The sequence below is a fragment of the Coffea eugenioides genome, chromosome 7 (genome assembly GCF_003713205.1).
Source record: "Coffea eugenioides isolate CCC68of chromosome 7, Ceug_1.0, whole genome shotgun sequence".
NCBI lineage: Eukaryota > Viridiplantae > Streptophyta > Magnoliopsida > Gentianales > Rubiaceae > Coffea > Coffea eugenioides.
In genome coordinates, this window is record NC_040041.1 from 10054034 (window position 1) to 10073886 (window position 19853).

The 19853-nt window shown below is 35.7% G+C and overlaps 3 protein-coding genes across 7 annotated transcripts; 2 read left to right on the forward strand and 1 right to left on the reverse strand.

The window, feature by feature from the left end:
* Nucleotides 1-231: 231 nt before the first annotated feature.
* LOC113778151 (protein jagunal homolog 1) lies at nt 232-3095 on the reverse strand. Of its 5 annotated transcripts, none has more exons than XM_027323443.1 (7): nt 2990-3095; nt 2089-2204; nt 1913-1968; nt 1289-1412; nt 1099-1205; nt 594-663; nt 232-508 (listed from the first exon to the last, which is right to left on the reverse strand). In XM_027323443.1, exons 2-7 carry the CDS (start codon nt 2168-2170, stop codon nt 429-431), a joined length of 519 nt encoding a protein of 172 aa, XP_027179244.1. In that variant the 5' UTR covers nt 2171-2204; nt 2990-3095; the 3' UTR covers nt 232-428. The 5 variants fall into 5 exon arrangements, with proteins under 5 accessions (XP_027179244.1, XP_027179245.1, XP_027179242.1 ...); XM_027323444.1 differs by having other exon boundaries at nt 1105-1205; nt 2987-3095; XM_027323441.1 differs by having other exon boundaries at nt 2987-3095.
* Nucleotides 3096-6237: 3142 nt separating this feature from the next.
* Nucleotides 6238-12189, forward strand: LOC113778790 (protein LIKE COV 2-like). The gene is made up of 7 exons (XM_027324285.1): nt 6238-6529; nt 8272-8324; nt 8407-8516; nt 9670-9837; nt 10568-10665; nt 11108-11234; nt 11921-12189. The coding sequence occupies exons 1-7, from the start codon at nt 6416-6418 to the stop codon at nt 12019-12021; spliced, it is 771 nt and encodes a 256-aa protein (XP_027180086.1). The 5' UTR covers nt 6238-6415; the 3' UTR covers nt 12022-12189.
* A 1504-nt stretch (nt 12190-13693) lies between these two features.
* On the forward strand, nt 13694-19651 carry LOC113778620 (ribonucleoside-diphosphate reductase large subunit). Its single transcript, XM_027324081.1, has 17 exons — nt 13694-14206; nt 14758-14819; nt 14919-15006; nt 15194-15457; nt 15625-15865; nt 15954-16030; nt 16199-16369; nt 16455-16547; nt 16641-16790; nt 16893-16979; nt 17077-17241; nt 17321-17440; nt 17783-17985; nt 18067-18216; nt 18310-18457; nt 19100-19183; nt 19270-19651. Exons 1-17 carry the CDS (start codon nt 13979-13981, stop codon nt 19363-19365), a joined length of 2427 nt encoding a protein of 808 aa, XP_027179882.1. The 5' UTR covers nt 13694-13978; the 3' UTR covers nt 19366-19651.
* The last annotated feature ends 202 nt before the right edge of the window (nt 19652-19853 follow it).

Consider the following 19853-nt stretch of genomic DNA (forward strand, 5'->3'; position numbering starts at 1 on the left):
TACATTATGCCAACAAGCTCAGAAGGAGCTATTCTTCCTATATGGTAAAGCACCTTCGTTGAAGAGGGCCGTGAAATCCACCAGTAAGTTGTTGAGGCAAACAAATAGGCATATATCACCAACAATTACCCTACCAGATATCTTAAGAACGAGAACTTCAAATATCATGCCTTACTGAATAGGCACCACAAAAGGATGAAGTATAAGCATGAGATAGAAGAAAACCACCACTGCAAGAGGGAAAAGAACAATTTGATGTATGAATTAGTAACACCGGTTTATACATCATTTATACCCTTGTACAACATCTTTTCGAAGTGAGAAAAAGGTGGGTGAAAAGCTCTCCTCCATCACAAAGTAAAGCAAAGAAAATGCCCACAAAAAGCAAGTTAAAAGACAAATCAGATAAATGGTGGCTAATCTCATCATCAAGCAGTCCTCTTAGGAGGAGCCATATTGCGGATAAGAGATGTCATCGTACTGATTGTATATAATTGTACCACGAATCCTGCAAATTGATCAAAAGACATATAAATGACGTATGAAATCTATGAAAAGACACCATTAACTCAAATCATAATCACAGTATTTACCTAGCAGGCCAGTTGCAACCTTTGAAAGTTCAAGCATTGACGTACCCCAGCTACTAAAATCCTTGATAACCTATTCCAGAACATACAGATATTTCACACAATATATCCATCAATGTCTCTGGCTCTAATATGGTACATTTCTTACATAGCAACCTAGATAAAGAACCTTTCAAAATAGAGCAAGTGTGAATTAACAATAGGTCCCACTCTCTCCTAAACAGCAAGTCAAAAGTTAAAACTTATGAGAAATATCTACCAGTTAATTTCATCCTTGATAAGGCCTAGTCAATGATAAGGTAATTACAGACTCTTAAAAATTTTCTTCCACATTATCTCTAATACTTCTATCTCATTCCACATTTCTTTCTTCAAGTTGACTCAAAGAGTGATTAAATATTTATCTGTTTCTGTCTGATTTATCGTCAAGTTTAAAGTCAAGAAGAATAATCATGATTTAATGGGTTTCTAAACAAATAAAGCCACGAAAATCAGTAAGTGGTCGTACTTGTACCACATAAGCACTCCTTGAGAGATTAGCAGTTGATATCAGTACAGCTATTGATGATCCTAACATGTATAACTTCAGAAAACTTGCCCGGCTTCGCTTCCTACCTTCAGAACAACAAGAAACTCAACAGTAAAGATCAGTCTCCAATCACTGAATGACTAGGACAACAAAAACATGTTAAGGTCACCTAATTCTCCTATGAAGAGAGAAATGAAACATATAACAGATGAAGAAACTGCAATTTTGTCAAGCTCCTCCGTCTTAGTTGTGGATAAAAATACATTCACTGCTGCTAACAATTGAATAATAGCCTGTCGATAGATGACATAAACTGTGTCAAAAGTGAAACTGTGAATTCGAAATCAAACATTAGCCTCCGTAAAACATGCCCAATTAATACGGAAACTAAACAACAGTATCAGTTGAAGAATTACAGCGAAAAATTGTCCAATGTAAGTCCAAAAAATACTATGAATGCAACTAAAATAAGAAACCTCCATTGGCTAATTCTTCAATTTCAGCAAGACATAAAAGAAAAAACATATACCAAATGCTTAAAAGAAAAATTCCAAAATTAAATTTCTTACCTGTTAATTTAACACTAACACCTAAGGCTACTCAAAAGTTAAAAAGAAAAGGCTCATGACGAATTGACCACAACACAGAATCTGGCAGATCTTTAAATCGTTTTTTTCTTAGATAACCAAAACTCTCACTAATACACAAGCGCTATAACAGACTTGCCCATTTTTAAACTAAAAGATACTATACATGTACTTTTTCTGTTTTCTGTTCTTATAGTCTTCTGTACCTGGGTGAAGATGAGAACAGAAAGGCGAGACTTGTATTCAGCGACCTTTTTATAGCCTAATAAGTACATAACAGATTGAAAGAAAGATTTAGATATCTTCCAAAACAAACACGAATTGGAGAAATTGGGTTAAATGAAAATCCAAACTCACAAGAAGAATGAAAAAAGACACGTACGCGAGTCCACTACCATGCGATAGGAAAAATCAGAACCATCAGTTCCAGAAGGCCTTCCGCTCCCAGGTCCTCTCTGATGCATATTCTCTCACTCCCTTCCTAAAACTGCTTTGACTCTGCATGCAGAATCCAGAAGTGAAATGTTCATGCCACATCGGTAGACAAATGATGATTTTGCATCGAAACAACATATAAAGTTTCATAACATTAAGTTTTAAAATGTTATAGTGACATAAGTAGAAAAATGATGATGGTTCGTTCAAACCATCACTATAACATTATAATGTTAAGTAGCATTCTGTCACTACATAAGTAGAAAAATGATGATGGTTCGTTCAAACCATAGATTAAGTTTTAAAAGATTATAGTGGACAACCTGCAACTATTCTTTTCACGAAAAGAACTCTCTCTTGTCAAGAGAATTATTGCTATTCTACCATTGGTTTGTTATTTTCTTGAAATTTCTTCCTTTAAATTCAGTAAAAAAAAGAGTTATGAAAAATACATAAAAGAAATCAAGTCGTGAACTTAAAAGTTCAAATAAGCTAAAATGCAAAACCTAAACAAAACCAGATCAAAATAAAATGAAGAAAAGTACACAGTAGAAAGATATTGGGTATTGACAAAACCATTGCAGCTATTCCATTCCAAAGGAATAAAAAGCTCAATTACTTCTACTTGGAAAACCACAGATTTTAAGCACTCCCACAAAATAATCACAGACAGCACTTTGATTTCCTAGTATTCATGTATTTATTTCAAGAAAAAAAGAGCATATAAATTCGCAATTCTATAACAGTTTAGAAGCGGATGAAAAATCCAGAATATTCAATCCAAATAAAGGAAACAAGGTAACGAATTGAACGAAATGGAAGAACGAAAAGCTGAGATTAGCTACCACTTTTGAGATCTCCGGCCCCTATCCTGGATTTTCCGGCGAATCCACGAGATGACCTGCGACGGAGACGGGGAGGGGAGGTTGTCTTTGCTCACGGGGCCGGTGTGGAAAATAAAAGAAGTTTAAAATTTTTTTTAAAAAAAAAAAAAGCAGGGAGAGAGTTATAAAATTTTTTTGCTACAATAGTCCTTACATTTTTGTGAAATTGGTTTGGTGTCTCTTATATTTCCTTAAAATGAAGCAATATGTGTCCAATTTAAAACATGGTTTATATAAACCTTGTTTTGGAAAGCCATTTTTCCCAAAAAAATTCTACGTTTTTCGTGAACACATTTTACAATCACTTTTTTACCTAATATATATCAAATGATTATAGTATATTTTTCTACAAAACTCTAGAAAATAGCAATCCAAACTGGTTTAAAATTTAGGTTGATGATTCCATTTCTCTCTACATTGAAGTCCTTTGATGAATACATGAACTTTATCTTTCTACTAACTTTGATCCACCTATCAACCCAGACAACTGCAGTGTGTACTAACTTTGATCCACACTGCGTGTAGCAGCCACTTGAACTGGCCTGTCACGTTAGTGGCAAATGGTGAGAGGCAGGGTTTGAATCTCTGACCTCCCCACCTCACCAAGCCTCAAGGCTTTGGTGGTGACCACTGAGCTTAACTCAGTGGTTTGATCCATCTTCTTATTCACAAGGAATGTATGAGTGGATTAGCATTAACATATGAAATTTACCAATTTAGAATATTTGCAACGTATATTAAACTAGACTGAATGAAGATACCTCATAATTTACATAAAGTAATCACGCTGAGCATACTTGATCTGATAGCTAAGATTAAGGTCGCAGGAATCATAAGTTTTGGTCCAATTACTCCTTTCCTTTCTTATTTCTTAAATCCCATTTTCCTTTATTTTTTAAAAGGCAATTATATTATACTAATGAGTTATAAATTATAATGGACTAATGCCATATAATCTAGCATTAATTCTTTGATATTTTGGTATGCAGCAAAAGGGATACAAGTAGATTAACATCATCCTTGTGTAAAGGTCACACTCAAGAATCAAGAAATGGTCCAAAATTCTTGGACTGAACCCCATTCGGACAGCTTCATTGTCCTAGGGCTGAATGAGCTAAATCCCAATAAGCCAAGTGTACAACATACTTGGAAGAATCTGGTAACCAAATACAATCCAAAGAGAATCCGAGCTAACGTTCATAGAATTTTTTTCCCTATTGGGGTGAGGAATGTTCAAAGACTCAAGGCGCTATTAGATATCAAAGTGGATCTAGGTTCAAACACAAAATCAATGATGTATAAGGCAAGAGTAAGATGCCTACATTGCCACCACCTTGTCACCAAATGTCCCTTCAAGAGAAGATAAGTTCTCAATAGCAAATTTAGAAGAAAAATTTTCTAAAAAAAATGTCACACAACACTGGAAACTTTTGGTTAGAAAGGATATATCTGAATATGGAAACGGTTTCGAATCCTCTGTCTTCAAAGTAGTCTCCGTCCCCTCTGTTCCTTATTTATACAGCTGCTACGTGTCTCTAACATTTTGTTAACCCAAACTCAAATAAACCATGGGTTTGTTTGCATGAAAAGCAAGCTTTTATTTAGATATTATGCTGATATAAAATTTTTTGAGTCTTGATGATATAATTATTCATTTATATTTTTTATTTTTAAGCATGTGCATGAAGGTCCTACTGGTAGTGGAGATGGTTTAAACTTTAAACATATGGGAACCAAATAGCCAACGTATGTTGTGCTCAACGCAATTGTCACAGGTAATATTTTCTTGTTTATAATTAAATTTTAGTTATTCCAATAATTCACTTGTTTGCAAGAAATAGTTATTTAATCTAAAATTTATTTGAGTTTGGGTTAACAAAAGGTTAGAGGCACGTGGCAGCTGTATAAATAAGGGACAGAGACTACTTTGGGGACAGAGGATTCGAAGCCACCATGGCAAAAGGATTACTATATCACGGGCACATACGGTAAATGCATGTAAACTTCTGAATGCAGTTAGATGCTTGTCATTGATATCAATCAAGATACTTTGCGTCATATCATCCATACAACAAAGCAAAACAACATTTTAACCAAATCACCTGCTTGTAATATTGGAAAATGGGGGACAAATAGGAGACATATATTTGATAGTCTCACATAGGTGCAAACCAGATTAGTTAACAAACCATAGAATGAAAATTAGTAGTAACTTTGCTCAAGACCTCAAGTTCTTGTTAGACTCTTATATGTTGTTGTCATCTAAACATCAGGAATTTTGTGCAAGAGCCTCCTTCACTCAAACCAAACAAAAAGGAGATGCATTGGATCTTTTAAAAAGCGTGGCTTAATTACTTTGCCCCAAAACCATAAAACATCTAATCATACTTGGCCCCATTCATGTGCCACCTGATCCCAAAAATGGTCTCGTGGTAGAGGTTTATTTTACATGCGTCAAGTGGGTGTGACAAGAATACGGGTGCAATCGAGTCGAGTCGAGTTGATCGTGAAGAGTGTTCAGTTACAGCTCAACTTAATATAGCAGTGTTAGAGATTGAACTCAACTCAAATGAGCATTGATTTCTATGATCGAGTTCGATTCGCTAAACTTTATGAGGTGATCGAATAAGGTCAAGCCTGCAGATGTAATTTGTATTATACACTAATGCACACACACATATGCACTGCTCGATAAAACTCGCTGAGTTTTTGAGTTTAACATATCAATACTCGATATGTTATTTGTTTGAATAATCGGGTAGTTCGAGATTGACTCAAATTCAATCAATGCTAAGTCGAGTCGATCGTTTGAAAACTCATGAGCTGCTTGATTTGTTTGCATCCAGAGAATGGTTAAGGTACTATAATTTTATAAATTGTCAAATTAAGTAAAAAAATATTTAAATACATTACGTGCAAGAAATATATAAGTATATACAATTGAATGATAAATTAGGGGTCATTATCACTAGATAATAATTTTTACAAAATATTTATTGCACTCTTATTATCTGTTTTATCATATAATCTAAATGTTTAATAAATAAAAATTATATGATAAAAATAATAGTGCAATTAACATTTTTTCTTAATCTTTTTGAAATAATAAATCAGATGTATTAAAATTTTAAACCTTTATGGTACACTGTAACAAGTCAACCCAAAGCTTCAAATTCAAGGCAAAAGGAGGAAAGAATAAACCACGATCCCATCATTTCTTTAAACGCTTTACAGCTTTTTTACTTCAATTCCATTCCAAGTCTAAATACCATAGTGATAAAATTCCAATATTTCTCGAGTCTAGTCAGGTCTGGTCTTAGTTCATTCTTTGGGCAGAAAACTTTTGGGTTAGATTGTTCTGAATCCGCAAAAAGAGAGAAGAAAACGAAGATGGCGGACGAGAAAGATGCCACGTCAGTGCCACTCAGTCAAAGCGTTGATGAAGAAGATCCCGAAAACCCAGTTAAATCTTCCCCCAATTCGTCCAATTCTTCCACCCGTAAGGTAGTAGTTTGTTTTAATTTTGCCTATTTGTTCCACCGTTTTTATTTATTTTTGCCTTAATACCCTTGTCATTTCATTAAATTTGGACCTCCTAATATTGGATGTCTTGTTAAGCACATTTTCAATGAACATTTCTGAACCCATTTATATGGGGAAATCATGGTTTTATCTGAATGTGATGCTTCTTAATTGAATTTCAATAACAAGAAAATAGAACCCTTAATATTCAAATAAAATTTTAAGTTAATTGGGCATTTTATGGGTAGATTGAGAACTCTAGCTGATGGAGTTTGATTGGTTGTTTCATTTTATGCGTGTAATTGAGTTTTTCATTACAGTCTGAAGGATGTCGAAGGTTTTACATGACCAATCATGGAATGTGTTTCTAAGGGATATTCAACTGGAGCAAGGATGCTTCGAATCCAGATCCAGTTCATGATCTGATACTTGAAACAGAATCAGTGAAACAACAATAGACAGTTCTTATGCTAAAAAAAAATGGTATACTGTTGACAGCTCTGTGGGAAATAATGAAACAAGGTAAGATTGTAATGCACAACCCATTTTTCTGGCAGAAGTTAGGATCCGATTAGCCTGAGATGGTTAACAAAGACATTGATATATTACAAAGAATCTAAAAGGATATGTGGCTATATGTTGTATAGATAGGTAATATCGTGTCTTTTGGATAAATAATATAACACTACTTTCTAGAGTATTCACCTAGTATATTGATTAGATAAGGTTCTCATCACATAAGAGGACAGTGGCGGTAAGAGTGTTCAGAATACCCACTTGGACTGTGTTTTCGCTCTAATGTTAAGTTGACCTATAATTAGCCATTTGTTGAAGTAAACAGGAAGTTGGCTTTGGTTGATCATGCATGCCTTGCCATGGAACTTCAGAGTGCATATTTTTTCAAGCAACTCTTCTAGGTGTTGTGGTCAGATGATGCAACCATCGTCCTGGCAGATGAAGTTCTGTAAAATGAGCATCTTTTCATTGTGATGAAGTTCTATTTTGGCATTATTCTTTGAGGGTTGCTGCAAATGGGATGGTCTGAGGTTGGATAATTGCGTTTTCTTTGATGAGTGTGAGCTTGGGAAATGATCTTGTCTTCATTTTCTGTACTATAAGCATTTTCAAGCTGCCAGCATCTGAATACCATTTTTGGCTCCTTGAATGTTTCAAACATAAGAGAGAATATGTACACTTGCAGAAATCAGAATGGCTCTTTGTCCATCCTTTTTCATACCCTCTGATGATGATGATGTTATGATGATAAATACAATTCTGTGAAGTAAATGAGAGCAACACATTGCTTTGTTTGTGACCGAATGCCACTCTTTTTTTTTTTTTTTTAAATATTGGTGAATCTAAGTTAGTCATTTGTTGCATCTTTTGTTCATTATAAATACCTTGCAATAGTGCTACAGTTACTCCGATTGAACTAGTTTTTTGGCTAAAGATTCCTTTACTAAAATTTGATAATTTCATTCTATATCTATGTGTCTTTAACTGAATCACTTTCTGAAATTTAGGGCACCTCTCAATCACATGGCATACTTATCACTGCCAAAAGTATTAGAATATGTGTTTGAAGTTATACAATAAATAGCAATTTCAACCATTGCATCTTTTGTCAAGCATCCTTTCGGCATGAAAGAGTCTGAGCTGATGCATCTGTATGTTTACAAAATTCTTTTGGATGTCTTATCTCATGATTTTCTTCATTTTTTCAGGCTTGCTGTTTCTTCCTTCAAAGTTGGGTTTCGAAGAAGTTCATGACTGGATGGTAACTAGTTTGCTGTTTCATTTTATTATTTCTCAGTTTTCTAACAGTCTTGAGCCTAATCATCCCAGAATTTGAATTGCAGTGTGGTACTCTTCCCTGTTGCAGTTACGTTTTTTGTCACATGGTGGTTTGTTCAGTTTGTTGATGGTTTCTTCAGTCCACTATATGAGCAACTGGGCATTGACATTTTTGGTATGCTGTACCATTCTTTTGTTTCTTATTTAGGCCTTATAGTCTTATATAACTGTTTTTAATAGCGTAAGTAAATGTGCCGAATGGGGATAGATCTATTATTCTTATGGTTCTAAGAAATGAAGAGCAACATGATGCTCGGTTGAAGACTGGAACTCGTGGGAAAGAACTGAGAGTGTACAACAAGGGTGGAATTTTCAAAATTGTTTTTGTGTACCCTCTGACAATAATTGGAGAAGATTAATTTTTCCAGTGTAACTAAGTCGAAATGCTTTGCAAACTCTGTTAATATTGCACTTAAGTGACAGTGAGGAGCTACAACTGAAATTATGGGCTTTTGTGAAAATTGTTGAACTGCAAAATGTTTGATGAATTCCCATCATAAGAGTTTAAGCTGCAGTCAGATGTTGAGCTTGAAGCTGACAAATCCATTGAAGTTTTTGCTCTTGATATAAGGAAATCAAAAGTTAGTCAAGGTTAACTGATTTATTTCCGTGTATTGAACTTCAAGAATGCCAAAAACTGTAAAAACTTGTTCCCAGCTTCTTGACTTAAATGAAAAATTCAATAGTACCTAGTATTGGTCATCCAACCAGTTAAGCTCAACTGGTTTAGTGTCTTATTTGCTATATGAAGTTGGAGTCGATTGACTTAATTACTAGTCATATCCTCTTCAGCTCACCTGCCTGACATTATAGGTATTTGGGCCCTTCATTTTAATGACGGGAGCAATATTTTGATATTTGGTTTTCAAGAAGTCCTATTATCAACCTAGGATTCTACAAATATTTAACTCTGTTGGATTGCCTCTCTAAATTTATTGTACGAGTCAATTGTCATCCTATTAGAGAAATTTCTTTGGGATCTCAAAGCCTAATGCTTCAGATAAATATGTCTTTTGTGGGGTAATAAACATAGTTTCAGGCACACGCAGGACTTATTTATGTTCCCTATCATAAGATATTTGCATTTTTATTACTAATTTGACAGCAATGTGGACATTTTCCCTAGCAAAGTCCATAAATTGTTTGACCAATTATTGTTAGGTATCTAACTATTTTTGCAGAACCTAGTCTTTATTTTTTTTCTCTTTCTATTAGTATGTTTGTATGTGTCTGTTTCTTTGTCCTTTATGCAGTTCTTCATGATGCAGGACTTGGATTTGTCACATCCTTAGTTTTTGTCTTCCTTGTTGGCGTTTTTGTATCATCATGGCTGGGTGCCACAGTTTTCTGGATTGGAGAATGGATTATCAAGCGAATGCCTTTTGTGAAACATATTTACTCGGCCTCCAAGCAAATCAGTGCTGCTATTTCTCCTGGCAAGGATAATTTTTTCTTACCTAAATATGTTTGCATTATAGTGGGTGGCATGTTTCATTATTTTTGGGATATACACGTGTTGGATGTCTATGTCGATGTATTTATTAAAGAATCAAAGTTTTATCAGAAGTCCATGCTTTTCTTTGTAACTTTCAAATCTTATGCACGATCTTGATTAGCCTCGGCTTTTATTTTAGAGACAAAGATATTGACACATTGAGTTGATTATGATAGTTTTGTTGAATCTTTGCTTCATGTAGGTTATGTAGTTGATTAAAATAAGTTTAAACAACTTTGACCAAATTCTCCAGAATATAGGAACAACTTTAATCTCTGCATGGACATAAAAGTTTCATATGCTAATATTCACCTGCAAATATTTTCTCAGTCTCCATGTACTATTCATTCTTTGATGGTCGACTATATGGTCCGGATCTTATTACACTCTTTCTTAGCCGAAATAGAAGTGGTGGTCTTAATTGGTAATGATACTCCGGAGTCTGGGTATGCCACGCAAATCTACTTAGAGCTTAATAAAGCTACTGCACAAATACAATGCTGTCACCAAACCCAAACTATCATAAACATGAGATTTAACAGACAACTGTTTTCTTGAGGTCAGAAGACGGCGTCATGCTCATGTGTTACCACTTCATATACTTTGTTTTTCAGAATTGTCATCTCCAAGAGTCCATTAAGCTGACCTTCTGTCTGGATATTCTGTTTCAGACCAAAACACAACTGCATTTAAAGAAGTTGCTATTATCCGTCACCCACGTGTTGGTGAATATGCCTTTGGATTTATCACTTCCACAGTCCTCCTTCAGGTACTTGGTTTGTTAATTACTGGGTTTTTGTTTTTTCTACACTTAGTAAGTTTGCTTTTATTTCCAAGCCACTTGGTTCTTAGTGGATTGTTGAATTAAGTCCAGACTTGTTCAAAATTGACCAAATTCAAGAAGTAAAGATGGACGTTTTTACACACATATCTTGCTTCATGCATTTTAACTTCTAATCACTAGTAAAAGTTTTGAGTTTTTTTGCATTTTTAATAACAGTTCTCACATTAATATACTATTTTAAACATGATTAACTTTGAAAAGATCAACGCTTGAGTTTTTGTGTACGTAAATCTTTGCCAATCTTTGGACTTCGACTGAAGTACCTGCTTTTGCTTGATAATTTTTCAGTATGAACTTCTTCTATACTTCCCTGCTAGTTCTATTAATAGCTGTCTTCAAATGGTTTTATAAGTTCTTTTTGATACAGAGAGATGATGGAGATGAAGAATTGTGTAGCGTATTTGTTCCAACAAACCACTTGTATCTTGGTGACATATTGTTAGTCAACTCTAAGGATGTCATAAGGCCAAATTTGTCAATTCGTGAAGGCATAGGTATGTTGTTTACATGTTAACAATACATTGTGCTTGGATATAGTGTATTTGTCACGCTGTTTGTGAATGTTCAGTGATTTATTAGATAAGGTATTTCTTGAATTGCTTTTGTTCTGACTCGCTCTTGGGTTTGTGAGATCATCACAGTGCTGAAAATATGACCTGATTATCCAAACTGTAGGGTGCATGCGCAATTCTCATATTTTGGCTGGATAATCTTGGTATTTAATTTTCTAAAGAGAGATTAAAAAATACAGCTTTTTAACTGGTGAAAAGCCACTTTCAAATCTTTTTGATGGCTGGTGCACCTCATTGCCCGAACCCCATCTATCTGTATCCTACCCTTCATACATGGACTGTTCTGCTCTAGATCTGATGAGCTTTGTTATGATTGCCTTGTGCTGCGTGAGTTGTATATATGGTTTGCCTTCTGGTCTCTCAACTTGAGAACCATCTATATACTGTGCAACTTTATCAGTACAGAAGCTTGTGTATAATCTACTTCTATACTCTGCTCAGTTGTCCTTTCCATGAATCCCAAACAACGTACCATTTTTGGCTAAATTAGTGCGCTGGAAATTGCTCATTAAGAAATGACTACGGCCTTGATTTTACACCTGCATGCATTTTACTTCTTTCTTTGCAACTGTTTTGCTTCATTTCTCACATTTGGATACCAAATGCAGAAATCATCGTTTCTGGCGGCATGACAATGCCACAGAGGATATCTCCTGCAGACCGAGTTGCTCGACAAAATGAAAGAATCCCTCTAAACAGAATTGTTTGATTGTCAGAGTAGTGATTTTTTTGATTTATAACAACCATTCCATTGTATTATACCCGAAGTCCTGGTTGGTGACAGGAAGTTAGAGTTAAACTCGCCAGTTTAATCTGATTGACTGTTGAAAACTTGCATGAAACCAGATACCTATATATTTCACACACTGGTTGTATACTGTTGCTTGTCAATTGGTAATTGAGAAAATTTACGCCCCTTTGCACGTTATCTAGGTTCTAAAGAGGCTACCTCAAATCACAGGGTGCAAACGAGTCGAGTCGAGTCGAGTTTTGGCCTAATCGAGCCGAACTTCCAATTAATTTTATGAAGCTCGAACTCGTGATCGAGCTTGACACTTGAGTCGAGTTTTGGCCTAATCGAACCGAACCTCTAGTTAATTTTATGAAACTCGAACTCGAGCTCGAGCTCAAAGTGTCAAGCTCGAGCTCGAGCTTAAAAAATAAAATAATAATAATTATTTTATTTTAAAAAAATAAAAATAAATATTTTATTTTTAAAAATGAATAAAATAATAATTTTTTTAATAAATAATAAAATATTAGAGATACATATGTAATTTTATCATTAAAATAATATATATATATATATATAATCGAACTCGCGAGTCTAACGAGTTTAATGTTTTTGATCTGGAACTCGATATTGACCCAATTCGAGTCGAGCTCGTATTTGAGCTCGTTAATGTTTTTGATCTCGAACTCGATATTGACCCAATTCGAGTCGAGCTCGTATTTGAGCCGTGAGCAGCCCTAAATCACACCAACGTGTTTTGTTCTATCTCTTTTGATATTGGTCTTTTACTGTTCTTGAGGTTAAAAAAAGGAGATTTGGCATAGAAAGGCTAACACAACTAGAGAAATCTATGCCGGCCTATATATTGTTGCACTTAATTGTCACTCTCGTTGAACACTTCATCTAATAAATCTACAAAGATTAATTAATGTATGATTTATTATTGTAAATTTCAATAAGTGTAATCATTTCCGCATATCAAGAAATCGCCTTCATGTTTTTCCATTTGTTCAGAAAATTTTCGCGAAAAGAGCCAGGTTTGCTTGGATGGTACGTTGTATTGTTATTTTTTCTCAAAAAATTTTACGTTTTTTAAAAATACATTTCTCGATCATCTTTTACTTTACATACATTAAATCGCTATCGTATATTTTTCTACAAAAACTCAAGAAAATAGCAAGCCAATCGGGAATTTTTTATAATTGCATCATAAATATCTTTTCATTTCGACAAATATTTTTTTTTAATAATCTCTTATCCAAAAATTGTGACTTATAAGATGACCTCCCCAACTTTGTAAATAGTCCCAAGAAAGAAACAAAAAATATAAAGAAACCAATTGATTACTACCGTTCCAACTCCCAAGCTTCCACAAGAAGGATGAATCTTGAAATTCAAACACCCCAAGTTTTATCAGGCCCAACGTTTCCAAAACTTTCAATGGAAGCTTTACTTCCATCCCCCATTCATTCACAATTGTGGTACATGAACATAAATATATCCCCATTGTGCCTTTCAATGGAAGCTATTATTGTGTATTAGCCTAATCACTTCCATTCTTTCCTTTTCAGCATTAGTTGTAAAAGGCGAAAAAAGCATGCCCAAGTGGACCCCAGCTCCAGCTCCACCCCATCCAGTCCAACCAGCAGGCGCCTTTTCCTGAGTGCCCGCCACCAAACCTTGCTGCTTCTTGGCGGGAAAATTTCAAATCCCATCGTCTAAATTCTTCTTTTTTAGAGGGAAAAACCAGAAGCCCAGTAGACCCTTTCAATTTTTAAGTAAAGATTTCAAATTTAAAAAGCCGGTTTCTTGTTTTTGCCACTATATATATGTATGCCATCTTCTATCGTCATTTTGCTCTGTAGCCTCTAAGCCGTTTGACGAAATTCCCCAGAGAAAAGGCAGTTATCCGTTTTGCTAATTTTGAGAAGAGATGTATGTGGTGAAGAGAGACGGGAGGCAAGAAGCTGTGCATTTTGACAAGATTACTGCCCGGTTGAAGAAGTTGAGTTATGGGCTCAGCAGCGACCACTGCGACCCGGTTTTGGTTTCCCAGAAGGTCTGCGCCGGCGTCTACAAGGGGGTTACTACCAGTCAGCTTGATGAGTTGGCTGCTGAGACCGCCGCGGCCATGACTGCTAACCACCCTGATTATGCTTCAGTGAGTAGTTTTCTGTAAAATCTCCTTCCGGGGTTTCCATTTTTTCTTTTGTTTCTCTAATTGTGATCAGATCTTTTAACGATCGGATTCTATATGATGGTTAATTACTTGATTAAGGATTTTGTTTTTCTCAACTTGGATTATCGATTTTTGCTGTTTTGGCTCAAGGCTCTGTTAACTTTGTTGCAGATTGTGTTTTATGTATGTGTTGATGTACTGATGTGACTTGTGAGCATGTTCTAGATCTATATCTTTTCTAATTATATGATTTATTGTAATGATTTTGAGTTATCTGGTTCTCTCCGGTTGAATGAATTGCGCAATGAATGAATAGTAGCCAAACCCACTAGAGGATGTTGAGTTTTTTGTGGTGTTTATGTTGTGTGGTTGTTGCTTATATTGATTATTGTTGGCTACGGGGTCAAGTTGTTGACGGATGGGTAGATTAAGTGAACTAGTAATTTTTACACATTTGTCATCAGTATGAGAGTTTGTGGTTGGAATGGAAGCTAATATTGGCTTTACTTACTGTTGATTATTGTTTTCAACAGTTGGCTGCAAGAATTGCTGTTTCAAATCTGCACAAAAACACCAAGAAATCATTTTCTGAGACGTGAGTCCTTGAGGGATTTTGCCAATTCTATATATCAGGTTTGAATTTTGAGTTTGAAATATAGCACATAATTTTTAAATCTTCCTGTGGTGGCTGCAGGGTCAAGGACATGTATGGCCATGTCAGTGAAAGATCAGGCCTTAAAGCTCCTTTGATTGCTGATGATGTTTATGAGATAATCATGAAGGTAAGAAATCCTTTTTGGCATTCTGTTGATGCTCTGCCTCTGAAACACACAGATGTACACATTTGTGCATGTTGCACCAAACATAAGCCAATCGAGAAGATTCAGTTGATTGCAGGTTTTCATATTATATTTTTAGCTTGTATTCCTGTATTCTCAAGTGGCATAATTAATGTAATGTTTGTTTCAGAATGCTGCTCGTCTGGACAGTGAGATCATTTATGACCGAGACTTTGACTATGATTACTTTGGCTTCAAAACACTTGAGCGGTCTTACCTCTTAAAAGTCCAAGGAAAGGTTGTTGAAAGGCCACAGCATATGTTGATGAGGGTAGCTGTTGGAATCCACAAGGATGATATTGATTCTGCTTTAAGAACTTATCACCTGATGTCTCAGCGATGGTTTACTCATGCTTCTCCTACCCTTTTTAATGCTGGAACTCCAAGGCCACAAGTAAGCTAAATTTTGAAACTTAGAAGTTACACTTGCATTGACTGTACTATGCAAGAAAATTAATCTTTTTAGTTCTGCATCTCTGAGATATTCTCATTTTCAGTTTCCATATGATTTGTGCCTCCAACAATATGCGTTCTAACATGGTTATGTGCTGTGGATGGTAGTTGAGTAGCTGCTTCCTGTTGTGCATGAAAGAGGATAGTATTGAGGGCATTTATGATACCCTCAAGGAATGTGCTGTTATCAGCAAATCAGCTGGGGGCATTGGTGTATCTGTTCATAACATCCGTGCCACAGGAAGTTATATTCGTGGAACAAATGGAACATCCAATGGTATTGTTCCAATGCTGCGAGTATTCAATGATACTGCTCGTTATGTTGATCAAGGCGGTGGCAAGAGGAAGGGTATGCAACAGTTTTATGTGCCCTCTGGTATATCCCTTGTTAAGGTGGTTCCTCTATTTGATTTATTTCAGCTTTCTACTGTCAATAGGTGCTTTTGCTGTATATCTGGAGCCATGGCATGCTGATATCTTTGAATTTTTGGATTTAAGGAAAAACCATGGGAAGGTATGGTTGATTTGTTGACTCAGTTGTATGCATGACTCTACATATTAATCATATGAGTCCAACCATGTACATAGTCTGTATTTTAATTAGCTTTTGATGGTACTTTGATGCTTTTGGATTTTTGTTTGATTAATGGCTAATTGGCAGTGAGAGTTTCTTGGTTTGCAGGAAGAGCACCGGGCTCGAGATCTGTTTTTTGCTCTCTGGGTGCCTGATCTCTTTATGGAAAGAGTACAGAAGAATGAAAAATGGTCCTTGTTTTGCCCAAATGAGGCCCCTGGGTTGGCTGATTGCTGGGCCGAAGAATTTGAAAGGCTCTACACTCAATATGAAAAACAGGTATATAGCCAGACAATCAGATATTACTAGTTTGTCCTTGCATTCTCTGGGAGTGGTTTTATCTAAGAGTGACTTCTTTTCATAGGGTAAGGCAAAAAAAGTTGTTCAGGCACAGAATCTCTGGTTTGAAATCCTGAAATCCCAGATTGAAACTGGAACACCTTACATGCTGTACAAGGTTAGTGGAGTTCGGGCATTTCTTATGGCTAAATTTGGTGCTTATGCTTGTTTGTGAGTTATTCTACCCGCCTTTTTGTTTGCTTTCTCTCAGGATACTTGCAATAGAAAAAGCAACCAGCAGAACCTGGGGACAATTAAATCTTCTAACTTGTGTACCGAGATCATTGAATACACAAGTCCTACAGAAACTGCTGTGTGCAATTTGGCTTCAATTGCTCTGCCACGATATGTTAGAGAAAAGGTAGTTATCATAGGCAGATGTTTTCAATTAAAGTTGTTCTTTCTAAAAATTTCCTTAATTGATTATTGAGCAAGGGCTGTTTTATTTATTTTATTTTTGTAGGGATTCACATCTGAATCACAACCATCCAAACTTGTTGGCAGCAGAGGTTCTGCAAATCGATTCTTTGACTTTGACAAGCTAGCAGAGGTTATATTTATTCCATTAATTTCCTGTTGCTTTGAAATATGAGCGTTTGTCATAAAATTGAAGTGTGGATTTGGCTTTGGTTTGTTCTTTGAAACAGGTTACTGCAATAGTTACTTCAAATCTGAACAAAATAATTGACATCAATTACTACCCTGTTGATACTGCAAAGCGATCCAACTTTCGACACAGGCCCATTGGCATTGGAGTCCAGGGCCTTGCTGACACTTTCATATTGCTTGGCATGGCCTTTGACTCGCTTGAGGTAAATTTTTTACCTGTTGTTTATTTGCTGGAATTTCTGATTCACTGCAGTCTGATTATGCAGCCAATTGTTCTGACAGGCTCAACAGCTGAACAAGGACATATTTGAGACCATATACTATCATGCATTAAAATCTTCTTCTGAATTAGCTGCTAAAGATGGCCCATATGAAACTTATGATGGAAGTCCTGTGAGCAAGGTATTCTAAAGATTCCTTACAGTGACACCAGTAGTCATATGATGTCTTATTGTTTAGTTAATAACTTTGTATGTCGATCTGGTTTACATGTGCTTTTGTGTTTGTTTTTTGCTTTGGCATATCTGGAATTATTACTGCTAGTTATTGGACTTCTTCAAACTAAAGTCCTTGTCTTTATCTGGTTGAAATGATGAAACAAGTTCAACATAGTTACTAGTTCCATTTTGAGCAGCCCTTGGTTATGCTAAAATAAATCAGGAAGTTGGAGCAAGTATTTGAGCTAAGATATCTTCATCTCTGCAATGTTTCTACTGGGGTAATCACTGGCCACTGTGTTTGCAGGGAATTCTTCAGCCAGACATGTGGGGAGTAACACCTTCAAGTAGGTGGGATTGGGATGCTCTACGGGCAATGATTGCAACAAATGGAGTACGAAATTCACTTCTTATAGCACCAATGCCAACTGCTTCTACTAGTCAGATTCTTGGAAATAATGAGTGCTTTGAGCCATATACATCCAACATCTATAGTCGCAGGGTTCTAAGGTATATTTTCTTGATGCTATTTGAGCTCACTCCGAATTGAGTATTATTTGCTGACATCCGAGTGTTTTACTGTTCTTCCAGTGGGGAGTTTGTTGTGGTGAATAAGCATCTGCTTCATGACTTAACTGAGATGGGTCTTTGGACTCCAGCACTTAAGAATAGGATAATCTATGAGGATGGCTCTGTACAGAAAATCCCTGAAATTCCTGAAGATCTTAAAGCCATATACAAGTATGCTTCTTATTTTGGAGCACTTACACGCCTTATTTTCCTATTTTCTCACATTCCTTATCGCAACATGCTGACTCAATTTGGTACTAACAGGACTGTTTGGGAGATCAAACAGCGGACATTGGTTGATATGGCTGTAGATCGTGGATGCTACATAGACCAAAGTCAAAGTCTTAACATTCATATGGACCAACCCAACTTTGGGAAGCTTACGTCGCTTCATTTTCATGCTTGGTCAAAGGTATAGTTGGATCAATACAATGATTAGTTGAGGGAGATGTTAATTAAGAGTTTGAATACTAACATCACTAAATTTATGAATTTATGTAAGAAATATTTGTATATGTCATGCTACGAGTCTTCCATGTTTGAAGGACTACTATAATAGAAAGTGTTTGGTTAGTGTTTTTAATTGTATGATAAAGTCAAAGCTATAATCATTGGTGCAGCACAAGTAGATCAGTTTTCAAGAACTAACTATTTCTTTGTCCAAAACTACTGTATTTCACACCATATGTCTCAACTGATAAGTTTGTAAAGAAATGGAATATGGCTAATTGGATAGTTTTAACTGATTTTTGTTCTCTTTGGATTGAATTCTTTGACTGTACTAGTCAGTACAATTATATCCATAAAATACATAGATAAGATTGTATACTGAAATAGCATGACACAGGTTGAGTTAAGATTTCCACACTTGATCAAGCTGCATTTGACATGAATATCAGTTATGAGATAATTGATCATATCCTTTTCAGAAGTTGATCATACCATTAAATTGAGCCATTGTTACTCTTTCTTTTTCTCACTTAAAATTTTGGTTGAATTGTTCCTACTTAACCAACTCTTAATTATATCTTTTTTGGTGTATGTGGATATCAAGGGCTTAAAAACAGGGATGTATTATCTGCGCTCACGAGCTGCAGCGGATGCCATCAAATTCACAGTAGACACTGCAATGCTTAAGGTAAGTACTGCTAAACTACAAAACCCAACTGTCTCATTTAACCTGTATTGTTTTGCTGAGGTGCTGCATTTACGTATTTGATGCAGGACAAACCAAAGACAACTGCTGATGATGATAGTAAAATGGCCCAGATGGTGTGCTCCCTAGCAAACAGGGAAGAGTGCATGGCTTGTGGAAGTTAAAACCACTAACAGATTAGAATTTGGCCTAGAGTCATGTTTTGTTAACAGACTGGCAATGGCACACTCGGGTGCAGAAAACTAGAATCAATGGTGTTTTGGGATGTGGTTCAAGAGTGTAGTTAGTGTGCTACTTGTAACTTTTAACCCATTTGTATAGAGTTAATTCTTAATATATATCTATATGGCTACATTTTGAAAATTGTACTTGTACTGGGTTTTGATGGATTGTGATTGCTGGCTCCTCAAAAGCTAAAGTTAAGAAATGAAAATTGCTTGATTCTAGTAATTTGTCCCCTGTGAGCTACAATGGTGGCACGCTTTCTTTGAAGACTCTTTAAAGATCATTCAACTATTTAGTGGAAACTTGTCAAACTTATGCTCAAATCCACTCCTCCGTATTGAAAAAACTCCCACATTTGGTTTTCACATGATTCAGTAGCTTGGAGTAGAGTTTCAGAACTTCCAGTATGAAGCTTTTACGGTTGCCG

What these genes read in the sequence shown, in the direction of transcription:
- LOC113778151 (XM_027323443.1), bottom strand. Translation starts at nt 2,170, where the DNA reads ATGCATCAGAGAGGACCTGGGAGCGGAAGGCCTTCTGGAACTGATGGT. An exon ending in TCTCTTCATAGGAGAATTAG is followed by an intron (nt 1,206 to 1,288) that starts GTGACCTTAACA and finishes GTTGTTCTGAAG; the next exon opens with GTAGGAAGCGAAGCCGGGCA. An exon ending in GGAGTGCTTATGTGGTACAA is followed by an intron (nt 664 to 1,098) that starts GTACGACCACTT and finishes GTTCTGGAATAG; the next exon opens with GTTATCAAGGATTTTAGTAG.
- LOC113778790 (XM_027324285.1), top strand. Translation starts at nt 6,416, where the DNA reads ATGGCGGACGAGAAAGATGCCACGTCAGTGCCACTCAGTCAAAGCGTT. An exon ending in ACTGGGCATTGACATTTTTG is followed by an intron (nt 8,517 to 9,669) that starts GTATGCTGTACC and finishes TTCATGATGCAG; the next exon opens with GACTTGGATTTGTCACATCC. An exon ending in CTTCCACAGTCCTCCTTCAG is followed by an intron (nt 10,666 to 11,107) that starts GTACTTGGTTTG and finishes TTTTTGATACAG; the next exon opens with AGAGATGATGGAGATGAAGA.
- LOC113778620 (XM_027324081.1), top strand. Translation starts at nt 13,979, where the DNA reads ATGTATGTGGTGAAGAGAGACGGGAGGCAAGAAGCTGTGCATTTTGAC. An exon ending in TAAGGAAAAACCATGGGAAG is followed by an intron (nt 16,031 to 16,198) that starts GTATGGTTGATT and finishes CTTGGTTTGCAG; the next exon opens with GAAGAGCACCGGGCTCGAGA. An exon ending in ACTTTGACAAGCTAGCAGAG is followed by an intron (nt 16,980 to 17,076) that starts GTTATATTTATT and finishes TCTTTGAAACAG; the next exon opens with GTTACTGCAATAGTTACTTC.